This window comes from Chiloscyllium plagiosum, chromosome 7 (genome assembly GCF_004010195.1).
Source record: "Chiloscyllium plagiosum isolate BGI_BamShark_2017 chromosome 7, ASM401019v2, whole genome shotgun sequence".
Classification (NCBI taxonomy): Eukaryota; Metazoa; Chordata; class Chondrichthyes; order Orectolobiformes; family Hemiscylliidae; genus Chiloscyllium; species Chiloscyllium plagiosum.
The window spans coordinates 34,737,773-34,760,092 of record NC_057716.1 but is presented as its reverse complement, the minus strand read 5'-3'; the positions used below and the strand labels follow the sequence as shown (position 1 = coordinate 34,760,092).

Sequence of the window (22,320 nt, the reverse complement as noted above, 5' to 3'; positions counted from 1 at the left end):
TGCCTGTGGGAGTGGCAGAGTTAGAATCATTGGTGACCTTTAAGCGGCAATTGGATAGGTACATAGATGGGTGCTTAAGCTAGGACAAATGTTTGGCACAACATCGTGGGCCGAAGGGCCTGTTCTGTGCTGTATTGTTCTATGTTCTATACATAGGCTTCTGCAAAATTACCTGAAAACTGATTGATTACTTAAACTTTTTCCACTATAATTTTGATAGCAAATAAATACAGCACACAAGACATAGAAGGAGCTTGTCAGAAAGCTAAGATAATAATCATGGGTATTTTAGTCCACATATAGACTCCAAACATTGGGCAAAGGTAGCCCAGATGAGAGTCCCTAAAATATTTTAGGGATAGTTTTTAGTGGGATGCTATAATACACCTTGCATTTTATAATGAGATACCATTATTTATATTGTATTATAGAGTCATAGAGATGTACCAGCAGAGAATAGACCCTTTGGTCCAACTCATGCATGCTGACCAGATATCCTAACCTAATCTAGCCCCATTTGCCAACACTTGGTCCATATCCTTCTAAACCCTGTGTTAGGGACCTCGAAAACTTTTCATGACTTTTACATGATTCTTTTATCAATTTTGGTTTGCAGCTGTGAATTGGGAATGGAGAATTAAATATGACATTTGGATTGTGGTTAAATGCTCATGTTAAAAGGAAAACAGACCAAACAAGCTTTTATTTATTTGTGAGGCCAGGCCTGGAAGTTAATTGCAGGTTGGTTCCTAACCAAAAGATTCTGCAGATGGTTTGTTACCAGAGCACAGGATTATGTTTAAACAGACAGCAGAAGTTGTCTAATAACAAGGTTGGTACTTGAGAATTGGTTCCAGTGTGGAAAAGACCTTATGCTCAAGCAGATGGCACATGGGACCTTGTGGAAGGAGTCTGCCAGAGAGTGGTCAAATTTTAAATTGGATTTTGAACTGTATTTCTGTCAAAAGGAATCTGGCTGTTGATATTACAGTATGAATATTTGTAAACTCCCTGCAAGATGTACACTTTTCACTTTACTCGGGTATGTGTGACAATAAAATCTAACCTAATCTAAAAAAAAATCTAACCTCCCAGGAGCAGCTCTTGGAATTTCCAAAAATAGGAAACAATCTTATAAGCATTATTGTTTTTATCTGAGATCATCTGAAAAGGTGACTATGATTGACATCTTCAGGGAAAAAAAAAATCAGCCAAGAAACCATCATCTGTACCTGTGGAACAATGAATTGTGAAACCATTTAAATAATCTGGAGAGTTTTGTTATTTTTTTTTATTTATTCTTTCACTGTGTTTGTCTGTCTTTTGTGTGAATGGGGCTGGAAACAAAGGGTTTTAGGTTTATAGTACAGACTAATTAGACAACTTTATTGTTTAATTTTGCTTTACAGAAGTTACTACATTATTCATAAATTGCCAAGTCTTTTGTTTAATATTCAAATTGGTATCTGGAATTGAATATTCACAGAATCTGGGACTGGTTATTCAAACATCTGGTTAGGAACCACCAGGGTCAATCTTGAGGGGTTTCAAAAGTTTTAATTTTAATACAGAGGCAAATACAGAGGTAGAAAGGCTGATTTGTCTCTGTCATACAACACTAGATAGATGAGATCATGATATGTTTGAATTTTACATTTAGTTTGAGAGAAACGTCCAATACTAGCATTTTAAAGTTAAATAAGGGCAATTATGAGGGAATGAAAATGGAGCTGGCTAAAGTGAGCTGGCAAATTATTTAGGGGAAATGTCATTGAAGACGAAATGGCAGACTTTTTAGGAGCTTTTCAAAATACACAGAATTCCATGGGGAAGATTCACCACCCTGTGGTCAGAAAAGTTATAAATAGCATCAAACTGTAAAAAAAGCAGCACAAAGTTGTACACCGTTGGATAGCAGGACAGAACATTACACAGATTCCTGCACAACTCTCATTAACTTGATAGCAATATCAAATTAACATCGTTCTGGCTCTTTAGAAACTTTGGGTGTTCTCATTGTGGACTTAGAGACAGCTATCATTCTCCCTGTATGTAAATATCCTGCATCACTATCTTGATAGAACAATGTGATTTTCCCATCTATATTTAACAATCAAACCAAGTTTCCTGTCTGGAAGGTTAATCAGTAAGATCACAGATAAGGCAAAAATTGGTGGGATGATAAACAGTGAGAAAGACAGCCTCAGATTAGAGGAGAATAAAGACGAGCTGGTCAGATGGGTTGACTATTGGCAAATGTGATCCAATCAGGATAAATAGCAAGACAAACAAGGCAAAGGAATACATGATGAACAACAAGACCCTGAAATGTGCACAGGATCAGAGAGATTTTGGTGTGCATGTACACTAGACAGTCCCTTCAGGTATGAGGACAAATTGGTTAAGAAGGCATGTGAGATACTTTATTGGCCAAGATATAGAGTTTAAAAGCAGAGAGGTTATGCTGAAACTGCATAAATTGCTAGTTAGGCCACAGCTAGAGTATTGTGTGCAATACTGGAATCCACATTGCAGGAGGTATGTGCCAGGTATGACTCCAACGAGTAGAGAATTATTCCCCAATTCTCGCACTCTAGTTTTGATAGAATACCTTGATACCAAATTCATTTAAATGAGGTTTTGATGTTAAAAGTAGCCGTTCATCTCTGAAATTCAGCTCTTTTGTCCATGTTTGAACCAAGGCTGTACTGAGGTCAGGAGCTAAGTGGCCTTGAGGAAGTTCAAACTGGGTATCAGTGAGCACGTTATTGCAGAGCAGATATTACTTGATAGCACTGTTGAATCCACGTTATAGGAGCACTGGTGAGGGTGCAGAGGAGATTTACTGGGATGTTGCCTGGTAACAGTTATGAAGAGAGATTGGACAGTCTGGGGTTGTTTTCCTAAGAGAAGTTTGAGAAGGGACATGAATGAAATTAAGGGCATAGATAGGTAGACAGGAAGAAACCTTTACCCTTAATGAAGGGTTCAATGACCGGAATGTAGTTTTAAAGGAAGGGGCAGAAGGTTAAGAGGAGATGTGAAGAAAACCTTCTTCACCCAGAAGATGGTGAGAATCTGGAACCCTCTGCCTGTAAGGGTGGTCGAGGCAGAAACCCTGATTACATTTAAGTAGCATTTAGATGAACACTTACAATGTCAAGGCATACAAGACTATGGGTCAAGTACTGGAAAATGGGGTTAGCAAAGTTAGGCAGTTGTTTTTGACCAGCAGGAATATGACAAGCCAAAGAGTTTTTTTCTGTGCTGTAGATATTAGTGACTCTATGATGTTAGTGGTCATGGGTTTGGAAGGTGCTGAATGAGAAGCTTCGGTGAATTTCTGCATTGCATCTTGTAGATTGTACACACTGCTGCTGAGCGTCAGTGGTAGAGGGACTGAATGTTCATGGATGTGGTGCCAATGAAACAGACTGTTTTGTACTGATGGTGCCAAGCTTCTGGACTATTGTTGGAGCTGCATTCATCCAGGCAAACGGAGAATATTCCATCACATTCCTGGCTTGTGTCTCGGAGATCGTGGACAGGCTTTGGGGAGTCAGGTGAATTAGTTACTCCAATATTTCTAGCCTCTGACCGGTTGTACCCCATATTTATATGACTAGCTCTGTTCAATTTCTGGTCAATGTCAATGCCCACGATGTTGATAGTGGGGGTTTCAGTGATAGTGATATCTTTGAAAGTAAAGGGCAATGGTTAGATTCTTGCTGAAGATGGTCGATGCCTTGGATTAGGTGGCGGAAATGCTATTTGTCACTTGTTAGCCCAAACCTGTATACTGTACAGTTCTTGCTTCAAATAGGAATGGAATGCTTCAATGTCCGAGGTATTATGAATGGGCTGAACATTGTGGAATCATCAACAAACATCTTTGATAGATGCCTCTTAGTTTTGATAGAGTACCTTGGTGCCAAATTCATTTAAACTTGATATCTAGAGTAGTTCCTCTCATCTCTGAAATTCAGCTCTTTTGTCCATGTTTGAACCAAGGCTGTAATGAGGTCAGGAGCTAAGTGTCCCTGAGGAAGTTCAAACTGGGTGTCAGTGAGCAGGGAGGCGGAAGGGCTGGGAAGGGAGTTGCGGATGGGAAGGGAGGTTATTTGAAATTGGAGAACTCAGTGTTGAGTCCTCTGGGCTGTAGGGTGCCCAGGTTTAAGATGAGGTGTTGTTTCTTAACTCCAACTGGGCCCCACCACCAAGAACTTCTTCCCCGCCCCTCCCATCTGTCTTCTGCAAGGACCGTTCCCTTCAACAGTCCTTGGCTTGCACCACGCTCCCCACCAAACCCCCAGGTATCTTCCCCTGCAACTGGAAAACATGCAAAACCTGCCAGTACACCATCCCCTCACCTCCATCCGGGCCCCAAACAGTCTTTCCAGGTGAGACAGAGGTCACCTGCCTCTCCTCCAACCTGGTTTACTGCATCAGGTGCTCCCTATGTGGTCATCTCTACATTGGAGAGATCAAACGTAAACTTAGGGAACGGTTCGCTGAGCATTGCAGCCGGGCCCACAGGTTCCAACCAGACCTCCCAGTCACCGCCCATTTTAATTCCCCTTACCACTCCCTTTCTGACATGACCATCCTTGGCCTCCTCCATTGCTACAATGAACCACACTGCAAATTGGAGAAACAACACCTCATCTTTATCCTAGGCAGCCTACAGCCCTGAGGACTCAACACGGAGTTCTCCAATTTCAAATAACCTCCCTTCGTAGCCCCTCCCCCTCCCTGCCACCAACCAGATTCATTCTTCCGATTGACCAACCAGGTCGTACCCTCTACCTGTCTTCACCTATCCCCACTTTACCACACTTTCCCCGCCACCCCCTTTACCTGCAGCTCCCTGAACACCCACCCCCAGTCCTGAGGAAGGGTTACACCCAAAATGTCAAATATTTCACCTCCTGATGCTGTTCAACATGCAGGAGCATTGAGGAAAGGTCACTGGATAAGGAATGTTAACTCTGCTTTCTCTCTGCAGACCTGCTGAGTTTTTCCAACAATTTGTGTTGAAAGAGTACTGATTCTACCTTGGAGGAAGAATCCAAACCAAGAAGGGCAAGGGAAGCAAATGCAGGGGAATACCATCGCTTGCAAATTCCAATCCAAATCACATACCATCCTGATTTGGAACTACAGTGCCATTCCTTCACTATCATTAGGTCAAAACCCTGGAAGTCTCTCCTAATTGCATTGTGGGTGTCTCTACATCCCAAAAATTATACTGGTTCAAACTGGTGGCTCACTATTACCTTCTCAAAGCTAAGTAAGGAACAATTATTGGCTGAGCCAGCAACTCTAAATAAAAAGAAAACAGCCAGTTCAAATTTTTCTCTATAAGGAGAAAATGGTAAAGTCCTGGGGAGCGTTGCTGAACAAAGAGGTCTTGGAGTGCAGGTTTATAGTTCCTTGAAGATGGAGTCACAGACAGATAGGATACTGAAGGAAGTGTTTGGTATGCTTGCCTTTATTGTTCAGTGTATTGAGTAAAAGAGTTGGGAGGTCATGTTGCGGCTGTACGGAACATTGGCTAGGCCACTTTTGGCATATTGTATGAAATTCTGGTCGCCCTGCTATAGGAAGACATTGTGAAACTTGAAAGGATTCAGAAAATATTTACAAGGATGTTGCCAGGGTTGGAGGTTTTGAGCTTATAGGGAGGGGCTGTTGTCCCTGGAGAGCTGGAGGCTGAGGGATGACCTTATAGAGGTTTATAAAATCGTGAGTTTTTTCCCCAGGGTAGAGGATTCCATCTAGAGGGCATAGATTTATGGTGAGAGAGGAAAGATTTCAAAGGGACCCAAGGGGCAATGTTTTCACACAGAGGGTGGTGTGCATATAGAGTGAGCTGCCAGGGGAAGTGGTGGAGGCTGGTACAGTTACAAGATTTAAAAGTCACCTGGATAAGTATATGAATAGGGAGAGTTTAGAGGGATAGGGGTCAAATGGGACTAGATTAATTTAGGGTATCTGGTTGGAATGAATGAGTTGGATCGAAGGGTCTGTTTTCAGGGCTGTACAGCTCTATAACGCTCAGTAGATAGTTTCTGCAGAGACTGTAACAGGTGCAGTGCCATTACATAAATCTGATCCTAATTGTTCCTCTGTGTGCTCACTTGCTGCACAATAAGGATTTATAGTTGGCCTTTTACTAGGTTTCTTTCTTGGCATGTTTTTGAAAAGTATAGAGAGATCATCTGGTCCAACAGGTTCATTCCTCTACGTGAGTTTCTTTGCATTCTTTCTTCATCTCATCCCATCACCTTGTTCCTTTCTTCTTGATGTGTTTAATTAGGTTCTCCTTACATACATCTACATTATTCCATACACTCATCTATACCACATGACAATGGGTTCCATAACTCTATATATGTTTGTCTGTCCTAAACTCTAATCGGATTCATCAATAATTGAGAGCTTCTGCTCATAATGTTGACTCTCCTGCTCCTCGGATGCTGCTTGGCCAGCGGTGCTTTACCAGCACTATACTTTTTAACTCATCAATAATTGTCCAAGGTCCAGTTTTAGTTGTCTTGAAAAATGGGATAGTTCTCTGGTAAATTGGGCAGAGCAAAGAAGATGCAATTTAATCCTGAAAAGCGTGAGGCTTATTTATGTAATTTCTACTAAGGGAAGGATATTCACAATGAATGGTCCCTAGGGAGTACTGAGGAGGTAAAGAACCTTGGTGTACAAGCCTATAGATCCCAGAATGTGTTAGCACAGATAGACAGGGTGATGAAAAGGGCATTTAGGACACTTTAATTCATATCCAGGGTGTTCAATATAGGAGCAGGGAAGTCTTGTTGCAACTTTATAAAACAGATGGAATACCATCTGCAGTTCTGGTCATCAAACTATTGGAAGGACATGATCCACTGAAAAGGATGTAGAAAAGATTCACCAGGATTTAACTGGTCTCAGTTATGAGGAGATATTGGATAGACTGGGTTTAGTTTCTTTGGAGCAGAGGAGGTTGAGGGGTGATCAAATTGAGGTTTACAAAATTATGAGGTGCAGAGTCAGAGCAGACCATAAGCATCTCTTTCTCATGGACATGTCAAAGACCAGAGGGCATACATTTAGACAATAAAATACAAGGAGCACAATTAGGCCATTCGGCAAATCAAGTCTACTCCACCATTCAATCATGGCTGAGTTTTCTCAACTCCATTCTCCAATCTTCTCTGTGTAACCTTTGATCCCCTTACTCATCAAGAACCTATCTTTTTCTTAAATACGCTCATTACTTGACCTCCACAGCCTTCTGCAGCAATGAGTTCCACAGATTCACTGTCCTCTGGCTGAAGAAATTCCTCATCTCAATTCTAAAGGGTCATCCTTTCACTCTGAGCTGTCCTGGGGTCCTAGTCTCTCCTACTATTGGAAACACAACCATGCTATCCAAGCCTCTTGGTATCCTGTAAGTTTCACTGATATACCACCCTTTCTCTGTCCCCTCCTACCCCCAATGAGTACAGACCCAGAGTCCTCAATTCTTATAAAAGTCCTCTGAACCCCTTCCAACAACAGCACATTCTTTAGATAAGGGCCCAGAACCGCTCACAACTTTCCAAATTCCGTCTGACCAGAGCTTTATACAGCCTCAGCAGTACAACTCTGCTCTTGTATTCTTGCACTTCTGAAATGAATGTAAACATTGCATTTGCCTTCCAAACTGCCAAATGAACCTGCACATGAACCTTAAGACAATTCTGCACTAGGACGCCCAGGTCCCTTCATGCTTCAGATTTCCAAAGTCTTCCATTTAGAAATAGTCTATGTCTCTATTCTTCCTACCTCACACTTTCCCACACTGTATTCCACCTGCCACTTCCTTGCTCACCTACGAGCCTGTTCAAATCCTTCTGCAACCTCCCCACTTCCTCAACACTACCTACTCCTCTGCCTACCTTTACTGCAAAGTTAGCAACAATACTCTGTTCCTTTGGTCAGACAGTTAACGTATAATATACAATGAATAGTTGTGTACCAACATGGACCACTGTGAAACTCCACTAGTTACTGACTACCTTCCTGAACAGGGCCCTTTATCCTTGCTGTCTGCCTTTTGCCAGTTGGCCAATCTTTGATCCATGTCACTACTTTGTCCCTAACAGCATGGGCTTGTATTTTGTTTAGCCATCTGTGTGGCATTTTGTCAAAGGCCTTCTGGAAATTTGAACATATAATGTTGACTAGCTCTCCTTCGAGGAGTCAGACAAAGAATTTGAACAGATTTGGCAGACATGACCACGCCGTGATGAGTCATGCCAACTCAGCCATATTTTACCATGCAGTTCCAAGTACTTTGCAATTTCATCCATAATACTGGATTCAAAAATCTTACCAGTGACAGGAGGTCGAGTTTTAAGGTGAGGAGAAAATGGTTTATAGGACATCTGAGTAAACATATTTTCACCCTCAGAGAGGTGCATTTGCTGCCTGAGAAGATGGTGGAGGCAAATACACTTGCACATTTAAGAAGCATTTGGATAAATACTTAAAATGCCAGAGCATTGCATGCTTTGGACGAAGTGCAAGTAAGTGGGACTAGTGTAGTTTGGTGTTTGCTGGCTGGCAAAGATATACGCTGACTAGGGATTTGATAACAATTTAAAATAATCACACAGAGAGAGCAGGGAGGAAAAGATTATTTTAAGGAGTAAAATGTTGGAGAATAGAACAATGCAACTCAGGGTGATTGTTAAAGGCATCATTACTTCTTTTGAGATTAAATATTCAAATCAAACTAAATTGCAGGAATAGGAAAAACACAGGTAGGAAAGTGAGATTTATGTCAAACACAGCAGATTAGCAGTCATGATTTTCTGGGAAAAACTTGGCAAATTTAGCTCAACATTTCACATTTCAACATTTAAAATCTAACAGAATAGGTTGCCACTGAAAACGGCTGAACCGGCACCATGATCACAGATGACTGATTCTACACTTTAACTTGTGTTTTATGAAAAGTGCACACTAATTATTTGCACTTATTTGGTGCAGAGATTCAATGTCTTTCAGTAGTGAGCAGCTAGGTATAGCATACACATATAACAATCACTGTTGATGTGCTTAAGAGTGCACAGATTAGCTGGCATATAGCATAGTCTTGCACAGAGCTAGCTGCTCACTGCTGTTCACTGAATGCTTTCGCCAAGTGATTTTTCTTCATTCAAGCACTTACATTCAAGATTAGCAACTTGAATCCAAACCAAGGGCAAATTCATAAACCAGAATGGAAGGAAATAACCAGCTTCATGAGAAACACAGTGACAAACTTATATAAAAGGCAAAGCTTATGGTGGTTTTATAATCCACCCAAACAGTTTCCAGCATGGTAGCTTCTCACAGAGACACACTCCTCTACCTGTAAACACGTACCTATGATTGGATCCATGAAGTAAATATTTAAGCTGAACAGTCAATTGTAAGAATTGTTGGCGTGCATTTTCTGGGAGCTGCTGGAAATTTACTGCACTGCCCTCCATACCATGAGTGGTGCCATTCTGGTTGCATTTTGCCAGGATATTTTCACGTTCTGCTTGCTGCCTCTTGCGGGACAAAAGTTTACGTTCTTGTTCCTCCAAGTCGGTGAGCATCTTTTGCAGTTCTCTTATTCGTTGATGATCCTGCTGGTGCTGCAGTTCTAACTCATGCTGTTTAAGAGTATTAGAAATAAAAGTGTGAAAAGTGAGCAAGAGCAGCTGCAACCATGATATTTAGAATTTGGCCCATTATGTCACAGATGGCTTTGTGAAGTCAAGTCCAATCAATCTGATTCCATTAGATCATAAAATATAGAATAATTCAGCTATTCATCCGATAGGGTCTGCTCTGCCATTCAATCATGGTTGATCTATTTCTCAATCCCATTTCTCCTGCCTTCACCCCATAACTCTTGACCCTTTACCAATCAAGAACCTATATCCCTACTCTCTCCCTGTCATTCTGTAAATCGGTTTCCCTTCAGTACTTATCCTATACACTTTTAACATTATTCACTGCCTTCACATCTAGTACCTCTGTTGCAGACAAGTACTAGGTTAACACTACTTGGTAAATTAAGAATATCATCTCTTCATCTTTTGTCCAAAGCCTTAAATCTATGCCTCCCTAAATATTGTATCATCAACTAATGAGCTTTTCTACATTCACTTTACCCAACCAGTCTAACATCTCCAACTCTCCCCTCAATCTCCTTTACTGAAAGGAAACCAACCAGTTTCTTTCCTCTGGCTGCTCTGGTTTCCTCCCACAATGCAAAGATGTGCAGTTTAGGTGAACTGGCCATGCTAAATTGCCCACAGTGTTCAGGGATGTGTTGGTTAGGTGCATTGGTCAGAGTAATAGGGTAGGGGAATATGTCTGGGTGGGTCGTTCTTCAGAAGGTCGGTGTGGACTTGTTGGGAAAATATTGGTAGTATTAATGGCACTGGACTAGTAACTCAGAGCCTAGGGATATGTCGCTGTGATGTGGGTTTACATCTTTCTAAGAAATGTGAATTGACAGACTACCCAGCATCAACACAAGCTTGGAAAACATCAATGGTTTACCTCACCTTGAATATGAAAGATCTACACAAAATTATCCATGAGGCACTGTGAGCCATCAAAACAGAACTATTTAACAACAAGCCATAACCTCTTGCCCTGGTATATCCCCTACTTCATCACAACTATCAAGCTGAGGGAATAAACCTTAGTTAAATACAGGAGGGCATGCCAGGAGCAGTACCAGGCTTACCTAAAGTCAGGCGTCAACCTGGAGAAGCGACACAACAGGAAAACTTGTTAGTTAAAACAGCATAAGCAGCAAGTGATACAGCTAAGCAATTCGATAACCAATGGATCAGATCTAAGCTCTGCAGTCATGATGTCTCTGATCATGTTTTTGGGATCCTCGAGGGGGAGGGGGAGCAGCCCCAAGTCGTGGTCCACATAGATATTAACAACATAGGTAGGAAAAGGAATGGGGATTTAAGGCAGAAATTCAGGGAGCTAGGGTGGGAGCTTAGTGCTAGAACAAACAGAGTTGTTATCTCTGGTTTGTTGCCCGTGCCACGTGCTGGTGAAGCAAGGAATAGGGAGAGAGGAGTTGAACACGTGACTACAGGGATGGTGCAGGAGGGAGGGTTTTGGATTCCTGGATAATTGGGGCTCTTTCTCGGTAGATGGGACCTCTACAAACACCTGAACGAGAGGGGTATCAATATCCTGGGGGTGGGGGAAATTTGTTAATGCTCTTCGGGAGGGTTTAAACTAATTCAGTAGGGGGATGAGAACGTAAATTGTAGTTCTAGTATACAGGAGGTTGCGTTTAGTGAGGTCTGAAATGAGGTTGCAAGGTCGCAAGAGGGCACTGGCAAGCAAGAAGTTGGTTTGAAGTGTGTCTACTTCAATGCCAGGAGCATCTGGAATAAGGTGGGTGAACTTTCAGCATTGGTTGGGATTTCGATGTTGTGGCCTTTTCGGAGACATGGATAGATCAGGGACAGGAATGGTTGTTGCGGGTTCCGGGATTTAGATGTTTCAGTAAGAATAGAAAAAATGGTAAAAGAGGGGGAAGTGTGGCATTGTTAATCAAGGACTGTATTACGGTGACAGAAAGGACATTTGAGTACTCATCTACTGAGGTAGTATGAGCTGAGGTTAGAAACAAGAAAGGGGAGGCCACTCTGTTGGGAGTTTTCTAAAGGCCTCTGAATAGTTCCAGAGATATAGAGGAAAAAGTAGCAAAGATAATTCTTGATAGGAGTGAGTGAGAAAGGGTAGTTGTTATGGGGGACTTTAACTTTTCAAATATTGACTGGCAATACTATAGTACAAGTACTTTAGATGAGTCAATTTTTTTCCAATGTGTTCAGGACGATTTCCTGACAAAGTATGTAGACATGGAAATGTGTTGCTGGAAAAGCGCAGCAGGTCAGGCAGCATCTAGGGAACAGGAGAATCGACGTTTCGGGCATTAGCCCTTTTTCAGGAATCCTGAAGAAGGGCTAATGCCCGAAACGTCGATTCTCCTGTTCCCTAGATGCTGCCTGACCTGCTGCGCTTTTCCAGCAACACATTTCCATCTCTGATCTCCAGCATCTGCAGACCTCACTTTCTCCTCACAGTATGTGGACAGGCCAATAAGGGGCGAGGCCACATTGGATTTGGAACTGGGTAATGAACCCGGCCAGGTATTAGACTTGGAGGTGATCACTTTGGTGATAGTGACCACAATTCAGTTATGTTTATTTTAGCGATGGAAACTGATAGGTATATATCACAGGGCAAGAGTTATGGCTGGGGGAAAGGCAATTATGATGCTATTAGGCAAGATTTAAGATGCATAGGATGGGGAAGGAAACTGCAGGGGCTGGGCACAATTGAAATGTGCAGCTTATTCAAGGAACAGCCACTGCATGTCCTTGATAAGTATGTACCTGTCAGGCAGGGAGGAAGTTGTCGAGCAAGGGAACCTTGGTTTACTAAAGAAGTTGAAGCTCTGGTCAAGAAGAAGGAGGTGGCTTATTTTAGGATGAGACATGAAGGTGCAGTTAGGGTGCTTGTGAGTTACAAGTTAGCCAGGAAAGACCGAAAGAGAGAGCTAAGAGGAGCCAGGAGAGGACATGAGAAGTCGTTGGCAGATGGGATCAAGGAAAACCCTTTTTCCTCTCTATAGGTATATCAGAAATAAAAGAATGACTAGAATAAGATTAGGGAAAATCAAGGACAGTAATGAGAAGTTGTGTGTGGAGTCTGAGGAGATAGGGGAAGTGCTAAATGAATATTTTTCATCAGTATTTACACTGGAAAAAGACAATGTTGTCGAGGAGAATATACTGCGATACAGATTACTAGAATAGATGGGACTGAGGTTCACAAGGTGGTGGTGTTAGCAATTCTGGAAAATACCCCGGATGGGGTATATCCTCAGATTCTCTGGGAAGCCAAGGAGGAGAGTGAAAAGCCTTTGGCTTTGATCTTTCAGTCATCATTGTCTACAAGAATATTGCCCGAAGACTGCACAATAGCAAATGTTGTCCTCTTGTTCAAGAAGGGGAGTACGGACAATCCTGGTAATTATAGCCTTACTTCGGTTATGGGTAAAGTGTTGGAAAAGGTTTAAGAGATAGGATTTATAATGATCCAGAAAGGAATAAGTTGATTAGGGATAGTCAACACGGTTTTGTGAAGGGTAGGTTGTGCCTCACAAACTTTACTGAGTTCTTTGAGAAGGTGACCAGACAGGTGGATGAGGGTAAAGCGGTTGATGTGGTGTATATGGATTTTAGTAAAGCATTTGATAAGGTTTCCCACGGTAAGCTATTGCACAAAATACGGAGGCGTGGGATTGAGGGTGACTTAGTGATTTTTATCAGAAATTAGCTAGCTGAAAGACGACAGAGGGTGGTGGTTGATGGGAAATGGTCACTGTAGAGTTCAGTTACTAGTGGAGTTACGCAAGGATCTGTTTATGGGCCACTGCTGTTTGCCATTTTTATAAGTGACCTGGATGAGGGTTTAGAAGGATGGGTTAGTAAATTGCAGATGACACTAAGGTCGGTAAAGTTGTGGATAGTACCGATGTTGTGGATGTTGCAGGTTACAGAAGGACATAGATAAGCATCAGAGCTGGGCAGAGAGATGGCAAATGGAGTTTAATGCAAAAAAGCGTGAGGTGATTCACTTTGGAAGGAGCAACAAGAATAAAGAGTACTGGGCTAATGGTAAGATTCTTGGTAGTGTAGATGAGCAGAGAGATATCGGTGTCCATTTACATAGTTCCCTGAAAATTGCCACCCAGGTTGATAGGGTTGTTCAGAAGGCATACAGTGCTTTAGCTTTTATTAGTGAGGGATTGAATTTCAGAACCATGAGGTCATGCTGCAGCTGTACAAAGCTCTGGTGCAACTGCACTTGAAGTATTGCGCAGAGTTCTGGTCACCACATTATAGGAAGGATGAGAGTGTTTTGGAAAGGGTTCAGAGGAGATTTAACAAGATGTTGCCTAGTATGGAGGGAAGGTCGTATGAGGAAAGGCTGAGGAACTTAAGACTGTTTTCCTCAGAGAGAAGGAGGTTGAAGGTGACTTAATTGAGATATAAGATAATCAGAGGATTAGAAAGGGTAGACAGTGAGAGCCCTTTTCCTCGGATAATGTTGGCTAGCATAAGGGGAAGTAGCTTTAAATTGAGGGGTGATAGATGTAGGACAGATGTCAGAGGTAGTTTCTTTACTCAGAGTAGCAGGGGCATGGAACACACTGCCTGCAACAGTAGTAGACTCACCAACTTTAAGGGCATTTAAATGGTCATTGGATGAACATGTGGATGAAAATGGAATAGTGTAGGATAGATTGGCTTCAGATTGGTTTCACAGGTTGACGCAACATTGAGGGCCGAAGGGCCTGTACTGAACTGTAATGTTCTATGTTGAACAGTACTGAAGACTGGCATCCTAGAATATGCTGCTCCCCGATTTAAACTGCTCTAATACAACTACAAATGAGATAACTACTTGGAAAACTGTCCATATAATAATGGCTATGAAAGGAGCCAACTGTTGCCTCATCAGCCTTGTTCTCAATCAAGTGATGGAAGGGGTCATTGACAGTACTTTCAACTGGTGCTTACTCAGCAACAAACCGCTCATATATGCTTAATTTGGGTTCTGCCAGGGCCACTCAGCTTCAAGAAGTCCCAACAAAGACTAATGAGATGGTGAGGGGAGAGTGATTGAAATCAGTGCAGTACTTGATCAAGTGTGGCATTGAGGAGTCCCAGTAAAACTGGAATGAATGGGAATCGGGGAAAATATCTTCACTGGTTTGAGTCATGTCTATCACAAAGGAAGATGATGGCAGCTCATAGATTCATAGGCATGCACAGTATAGAATGAGGCCATTTGTCCCACTGCGTTCGCAACAATTAATAAAGATTTTATTGCACTAATTGCATTTTCTTGGTCCTTAGCCTTGGAAGATTTGTCAATGCTAGTGAACATTTAATACTGCTTTGATGTTATGAGAGTTTATGACTCAGCCACTCTTTCAGGCACTGAGATCCAGACTCCCACATTGTAGGTGAAAAATGTCTCATCTTCGTTTCAGGACATCGCCTCAGAAATTCCTCAGGATAGTATCCTCGGCCCTTCAGCTGCTTCACCAACAATTTTCTTTCTCCAATAAGATTAAAAGTAAGAATGTTCACTAGTGTTTGCACAATGTTAAGCACTGTTCACAACTGAAGTGGCCTGTATCTGTATGCAGCAAGACCTTGACAACACCAGACAATGACCATCTCTAACGAGAGAATCTAACCACCTCACTTTGATTGTCAATGGAATTTTCAGAGTTGAATTCACTATCATTAAGATTTTGGAGGCTACCATCAAATGGAAACGGAACTCGTTCATAAGATATAGGAGCAGAAAAAGGCCATTTGGCTCATCAGATCTACTCCACCAATCGATCACTGATGATATGTTCCTCAATCCCATTTTTTACCTTCGCAGCTCAACCCTTGATTCCCTTAACCTGCGCATCTTGACATGTGGATTGACCACGCTAAGGTGCCCACACTGTCCAGGCTAGATGGATTAGCTAAGTGCAGGGTTACGGGCATAGTGTAGCAGGCTGGGTCTGGGTGAGAGGCTCAGTGCAGAGTCAACAGGCCAAATAGAATTATAATGATTCGATGATCTATGTTCTATGATCAAGCAAGAACCTCTCTCTGTCTTAACTACAGTCAGTGACTTGGCCTCCACTGCAGCAATGAGTTCCACAGATCGACCACTCTAGCTGAAGAAATTCCTCCTCATCTGTTCTAAAGGTTTGTCCCTTCACTTCTGAGGCAGTGCTCTTGGGTCCTAGTCTCTCCTACAAGTGGAAACATCTTGTTCCTATCCACACCTTACAGACCTCTCAGTATTCTGTAAGTTTTAATGAGATCCACCCCTCTATCACATACAGACTCATACTCAACAGCCCCTTTACAAAAAGCCCTTCATCCCAGAGATCAATCTTATAAACCTCTTCTGGACTCACTAACACCAGCACACCCTCTTCCTTAGATATGGGGGCCAAAACTGCTCGCAATATTCCAAATGTGGTCTGATCAGAACCTTGTAAAGCCTCAGCAGTACACTTCTGCTCTCCTATTCTAGCCCTAAAATGCATTTGGCTTCCTAACTGCCAAATCAAATTGCATGTTAAGGTTAAGAGAATCCTGCATTAGGAATCCCCCCTCCCTGAAACTTCTGCTGTGCCGTCTTCCCTGATAAAGGTCCACTTGCAAACCACTCTGGCCAGCTCCTGTCTCGGGAGATGTCTTTGGAGTTACCTTTATTCAACTGTAACATTGCTGCACCTGATTCAAGCCACAGGGGTTTGGTGCTGGGACCTTTGTTATTTACATAAATTATCTGGATGTGAATGTACAAGATCATGATTATTAAATTTGTGGATGGTACAAAATTAGGAGGGATTATTGCTGGCGAGTAAGGTTATCAAAAATTACAGAGGGATCTTGATCAGATGGGCAAATGGGCTGAGGATTGGCAAATACAATTCAATACAGGTAAGTGAGAGGTTTGGAAAGGCAAACCAATGTAGGACTTATACAGTAAATGGTAAGGTCGTGACAGTGCTGTGGAACAGAGACACCGAGGAGTGCAAGTAGATAGTTCTTTGAAACAGGTGTCACAAGTAGATAGGGTGATAAAGCATTTAGCATGCTGACCTTCATTGGTTGAGGCACTGAGCATAGGAGTTGGGACATTATGTTACTGCTGTACAAGTCGTTGGTGAGGTTGAAGTATTGTGTACAGTTTTGGTCACCCTGTTATAGGAAAGACATAGTTAAATTAGGAGGAGTGCAAAGAAGATTTAAGAGGACATTGCCAGGACTAGTAGTTATAGGGAGAGACTGGCCAGGATAGGACAGTATTCCTTGGAACTTAGGAGAATGAGGGGTGACTTTATTGGGGTGTATAAAATCATAAGGGGCATAGATAGGATGAATGCATAGTTATTTTTCCCCCCCACAGATGAAGAATTGAAAATTACAGGGCATAGGTTTAAAGTGAGCGGGGAAAGATTTGAGGAGGACCTGAGGGGCAACTTCTTGACAGAGTGGTACGTATATGGAAAGGGCTGCCAGAGGAAGTGGTTGAGGCAGGTACAATAGCAACATTTAAAAAACAGTTGGATAGGTACATGGATGGGAAAGATTTATAGGGATATGAACCAAATGTGGGCAATTGAAACTAGCTGAGTGGGCACCATGGTCAGCATGGATCAGTTTGGGCAAAAGGGCCTGTTTCCATGCTGTACTACTCTATGACGCTCTCAAACTGAATGGTGGATTTGATCACACTATGGTCACTGCCCCCTGGCGATTTCTTGACCTGAAGCTCCCTAATCAAGTCTGCCTTATTACAGAACACCAATTCCAGAATTGTCTGTTCCCTAGTGGGCTCCACCACAAACTGCTCCAAAAAAGGGAAAAACCCATCTCATAGACATTTCACAAATTCCTTTCCTTGTGATCCACTGCCAACCTGATTTTCCCAGTCCAGCTGCATATTGAAGTCCACTACAATTATTGTAATAATGCCTTTCTTTCATGCCTTTTCTACGTCCTGATTTATTTTCTTCCCCATATCCTGACTACTACTAGGAGGCCAAGAAACATTCTTTGACAAGAAACACTGTGCGCCATTCTGGAATCCACATTATAGGAGAGACATGATTGCACTGGAGAGACTGCAGAGGAGATTTTACCAGGCTTTTGCCTGGCCTGGTGAACTTCAGTTATGAAGCAAGATTGGAGCAGAGGAGACTGGGGTGCAGGGGGTTATTTACTGAGATAAATACAATTATGAGGGGCATTGACAGGGTAGATGGGACAAAATATTTCCTCTAGATGGAGGATTAATGACCAGGGCCTCAGAAGTAAAGTAAAAGACATGATGTTTAGAGGGGATACAAGGGAAATGTTTTCACTTAAAAGGGTGGTAGGGGCAGAAACCACATAACATTTTAAAAGTATTTAGATGCACACTAGCAAGCTGAAGTATACAAGGCTACATGCCAAGTGCTAGAAAATGGGATTCAAAATGTTAAATGGATTTTGACCAATACAGACTCAGTGGGCCAAATGGCCTTTTCCCTTGCAGACCTTGATGACCTTATATTAACACCATGGCTACAACACTAGGTCAGACACTATGAATTCTACGTGTTGCACCTAATCCACCGCTCAACTCCAAAAAGGTCTGTCCATCATCTACAAGAGATAAGTTAGAATCGTGACAGAATACCCCCCATTTGCCCATTCACCACTTTAATATCCACCTTCTTCAGCACTGATGCTCAGTAACAGCAGTGTGCATCACCATCTACATGATTCATTGAACTAACCTATCATGCCACCTTCAATTGTAGCTTCTAAACCTGTAAGGTCTACAATCTGGAAGTGAATATGCAGCAAATGCTTGGAGACTCCAAACTACACATCATCCTTTTGCACTCAATTATACTACTTATGAAAGTGAAGATCCCATACACAGTACTTTGCTTGAGGTTCTCGCAACATTTCCTGTATGTTCTAAGATATTTATATGAAAAACATCCTGCATGTTCGAAGATATTTATATCCCCGTGTCTGCATGGGTTTCCTCCGGGTGCTCCGGTTTCCTCCCACAGTCCAAAGATGTGCAGGTCAGGAGAACTGGCCATTCTAAATTGCCCGTAGTGTTAAGTGCATTAATCAGAGGGAAATGGATTTGGGTGTGTTACACTTCGGAGGGTCAGTGTGGACTTGTTGGGCCGAAGGACCTAATTCCATACGTAGGGGATGTAATCTAATCTAATCTAATCTAATCTAGAAACTTGCAAGACTTGCTGTCTTGTACACTGTTACAACCATGCTGTTTTATCTGTACAGCATTTGGACAGAAGGGATAGCGCAATGCATCATTGATCTCTATTAAATTCTGTCTACCAATTATTCTGCTAGTCTGTGTCCTGTTGCAAGCAATTTTCATGCCATGATTGCATGTCGAAACAGGTTTGATACAATCGATAAATTTTGAAAATTTATTATGTCTTCAAATACTCAAATAACAATACACATTTAAAAACTGCCAAGGAACTGAATCTTGGAGAACACCAGAGTCTGTCATTCTACAGCCTGAAAACATTCATTTACCGCAACTCTTGGCTCTCTGTCGGGAAGCCAATCTTTTGATCCAAGCTGACAAATGCTCTGCCAATTAGCCTCAGCTTTGTTAACTTGTCTCTAAATGGAAACTTGTTAAAGGTTTTCTTAAAAATCCATAAATCCACAAAATCTGGTACTTCAACAAAAAGTTCAATGAGATGGGTCAAGTACTCTACCTTTTACAAAACCACGTTTGACTGTCCTTAACTAATTCAAACCTCTCCAAATGCCTATTAATAATTTTCCCTGTTAGTTGTTTCTAAAACCGTACCCACCTGTGATGTTAAGCTAGCTGGCCTGTTATCACCTTGAGTTCCCAGATACAGTTTCTTTAAGAGTTTCACATTTGCTACTATCCAAACTTGGGATGTCTCATTAAGTTAAAGACATCGCATATATGTATGTTACTTTAAAACCTTTGTTTAAAAAAAATCCATTAGAATCGAAAAACATTTCATCATTTTGACTTGAATTTCAATATAACCTTACTTTTGGGATGGACCAATTTGTTACTTACCATTCTGTCTTTCACCATCTCATATTCTTGCTCATGGTCAGCTAACTCTCGCCTCTCCTGTCTCCTCTCTCGATCCCGCTGATCATCCTTATTCCGCTCCTTTTCTTTAGCTGCAAGAATGTTCACTTGAAGTCTCTCTCGTTCAGTCTGCAGACGAAGGCTATGCTGCCTTTCAGATTCCAGTAAGCGGTTGAGCTCCTGAACTTGAGTCTGAACTGATTCAAGCATAGATCTCAGTTTGGAGCTGACTTCCCGTTCTTTTTGAACTTCCTGCCGGGACAGTTGGATTTCATCTTCAGCATTTCGCTTTGCTGTAATAGCTTGCTGTTGTGTTTTCTCAATCATAGTGGCAAGTTCAACAGTCCTCTTTCTTTCTTCCTCAAGTTGATTCTGCAGCTCTTTTATAAAGACACGGTCCTGAGTAGCAGTTTCATCCCGTCGGGAATTCAGATGCTGATATAGCTGTTCTGACCGATCACGCTCACGATCCAAGGAATCACTCAGTTCTGATAAGTTACTTCTCTCAATTTTCAGCAAGTCCTGAGTCTCTGCCAGTTTCTTGCGTTCTTGCGACAGCAAAGATTCAGTGTTCAATAATTTGGCTTCGAGTTCTTTGCGGCTAATGCTGTTTGCCACCCGCTCTTCTTCAAAGGCAGCAGACAATTGATTATTGTGTGCACGTTGCTCCTCAAGTACCTTCTGCAGTTTCTGAAATTAAACAGTCAGAATTTACTCAATCATCATAATCCTTCACTACCACCTGATGAAGGAGCATCGCTCCGAAAGCTAGTGTGCTTCCAATTAAACCTGTTGGACTATAACCTGGTGTTGTGTGATTTTTAACATCATAATTTTCAGCACTAATATCCAGATTTTTTTTTATATCTTGTACAAACTTCTCCCATTACAAAAGGATTCCATATACCAACTGCAGATAACTCCAAATTACAAATTGTCATTCTGTGTAACCAATAAAAAAGCACACATATCCTTTCAAGATGTATTTGAAGTAATTCCCTGGTATTTCTCTTTCCCCTCGGTCTCCTGCCAAGTAGGACCATAAGAAATAGGCCATTTGGCCCTTTGAGCCCCCTCCACTATTTAAAATGATCATGGCAGATCTGACATTCTCCATGTTCACTTTCCTCCCCTTTCCCAGTAACCCTTGATTCCTCTACTGATCAAGAAGCTACCTTCACCACAAACTTACACAAATTCCCACAGCTCTCTGTGGCAAGAATTACCAAAGACACTCAACCTTCTCAGAGAAGAAATTCCTTCTTATCTCAGTCTGAAATTGGCAATCTTTATTCTGAGACTATGCCCTCTGGTCCAAGACTCTCCCATGATGGAAATATCCTCTCAGAATTATTAAGTGGCCTGACAAAGTAAATGCTACATGTTTCATGGAGATCACCTCTCATTCTTCTAAAGTCCAGTGAGTGGAGTCACAAACTGTTTAACCTTTGCTCATAAGACAATCCCTCTATACCCGGGATCATCCTAGTGAGCCTTCTCTGAACTGTCTCAAACAAAATGGTATTTTCCTTAAATAAGAGGACCAAAGCACACTCAGTACTCCATAGGAAGTTTCACAAGCACCGTGTACAGTTGCAGTGAGACTTCCCTACTCTTACGCTCCAAACCCCGTGAAATAACTCTATTGGCATTCCTGATTATGTGCTGCAATACTAGCTGTGTTTCATGTACAAGCACCCTCACATACCTTTGTGCTTCAGCTTTCTACAGTTCTTCTCCATTTAAATAATACTGTTCTTTTGTTCTCCCTTCCAAAATGAACTTCACTTTTTCTCCCATTATACTCCATTTGTCAACTTTTTGCCCACTTAAATATCACATTTTTTTGTATCTTTCTCTCAACCTGTCTTTTCACCTATTTGAGTGTCATCTGTAAACTTGGCTACAGTACATTCGCTGGTATTAAGGAACCTCTCCAAATCTGAAGTAATTGATAATCAGAGTGAAACTGTCCATTACCTAGAGTCATACGTTGTACGAAGGAAGACGATGGGAGGAGAATCTGAACATAGTGAGTTATTTTGAATGCAATTCATGACATTAAATTGGGCTCAATCTCTGGGTGACTGAAAATTGCATTATTTTTAAAGCATTTAATATTGACAGACAAACCTTGCACCATCCAAAAAAGGCAGTGAAAATACTAAGCAGGAGGAGAAAGGCAATAAATGCTGGCTAGCTAGCAACAGCCAAGTTTCACGAGTGAATAAAAAAAAAGACTTTGGGAGGCTGTGTGAAATTTGGAGGTAAGACTGTGCCTCACATGTTGCTTTAGAGAGGTTTTTAATTATGCAGGTTAGATTGATCAATTTCCATTAAACCTGACACCACCCAGGACACACAGCTCACTTTAACTGATGGAGAGGCTGGGATTTTATATCCCTGGGTGTAGGAGGCTGAGGAGTGACCTCACAGAGGTTTTTAAAATCATTAGGGGTATGGACAAGGTGAATAGCCAAGATCTTTTTCTCAGGGCAGGGGAGTCCAAAACGAGAGAGCATAAGTTTAAGGTAAGAGGAGAAG

The 22,320-nt window shown here is 41.8% G+C and overlaps 1 protein-coding gene across 6 annotated transcripts in view; it reads right to left on the bottom strand.

Annotated features, from left to right (window-relative positions):
• pcnt (pericentrin) overlaps nt 1-22,320 on the bottom strand; it is a 312,968-nt gene that overhangs the window by 21,926 nt on the left and 268,722 nt on the right. For all 6 annotated transcript variants that reach the window (XM_043693410.1, XM_043693412.1, XM_043693413.1 and 3 more), the window contains 2 exons: nt 19,759-20,466; nt 9,412-9,686 (listed from right to left, as the gene is read on the bottom strand). In XM_043693410.1, coding sequence (XP_043549345.1) covers nt 9,412-9,686; nt 19,759-20,466 — 983 coding nt within the window. The remainder of the gene's footprint in view (nt 1-9,411; nt 9,687-19,758; nt 20,467-22,320) is intronic.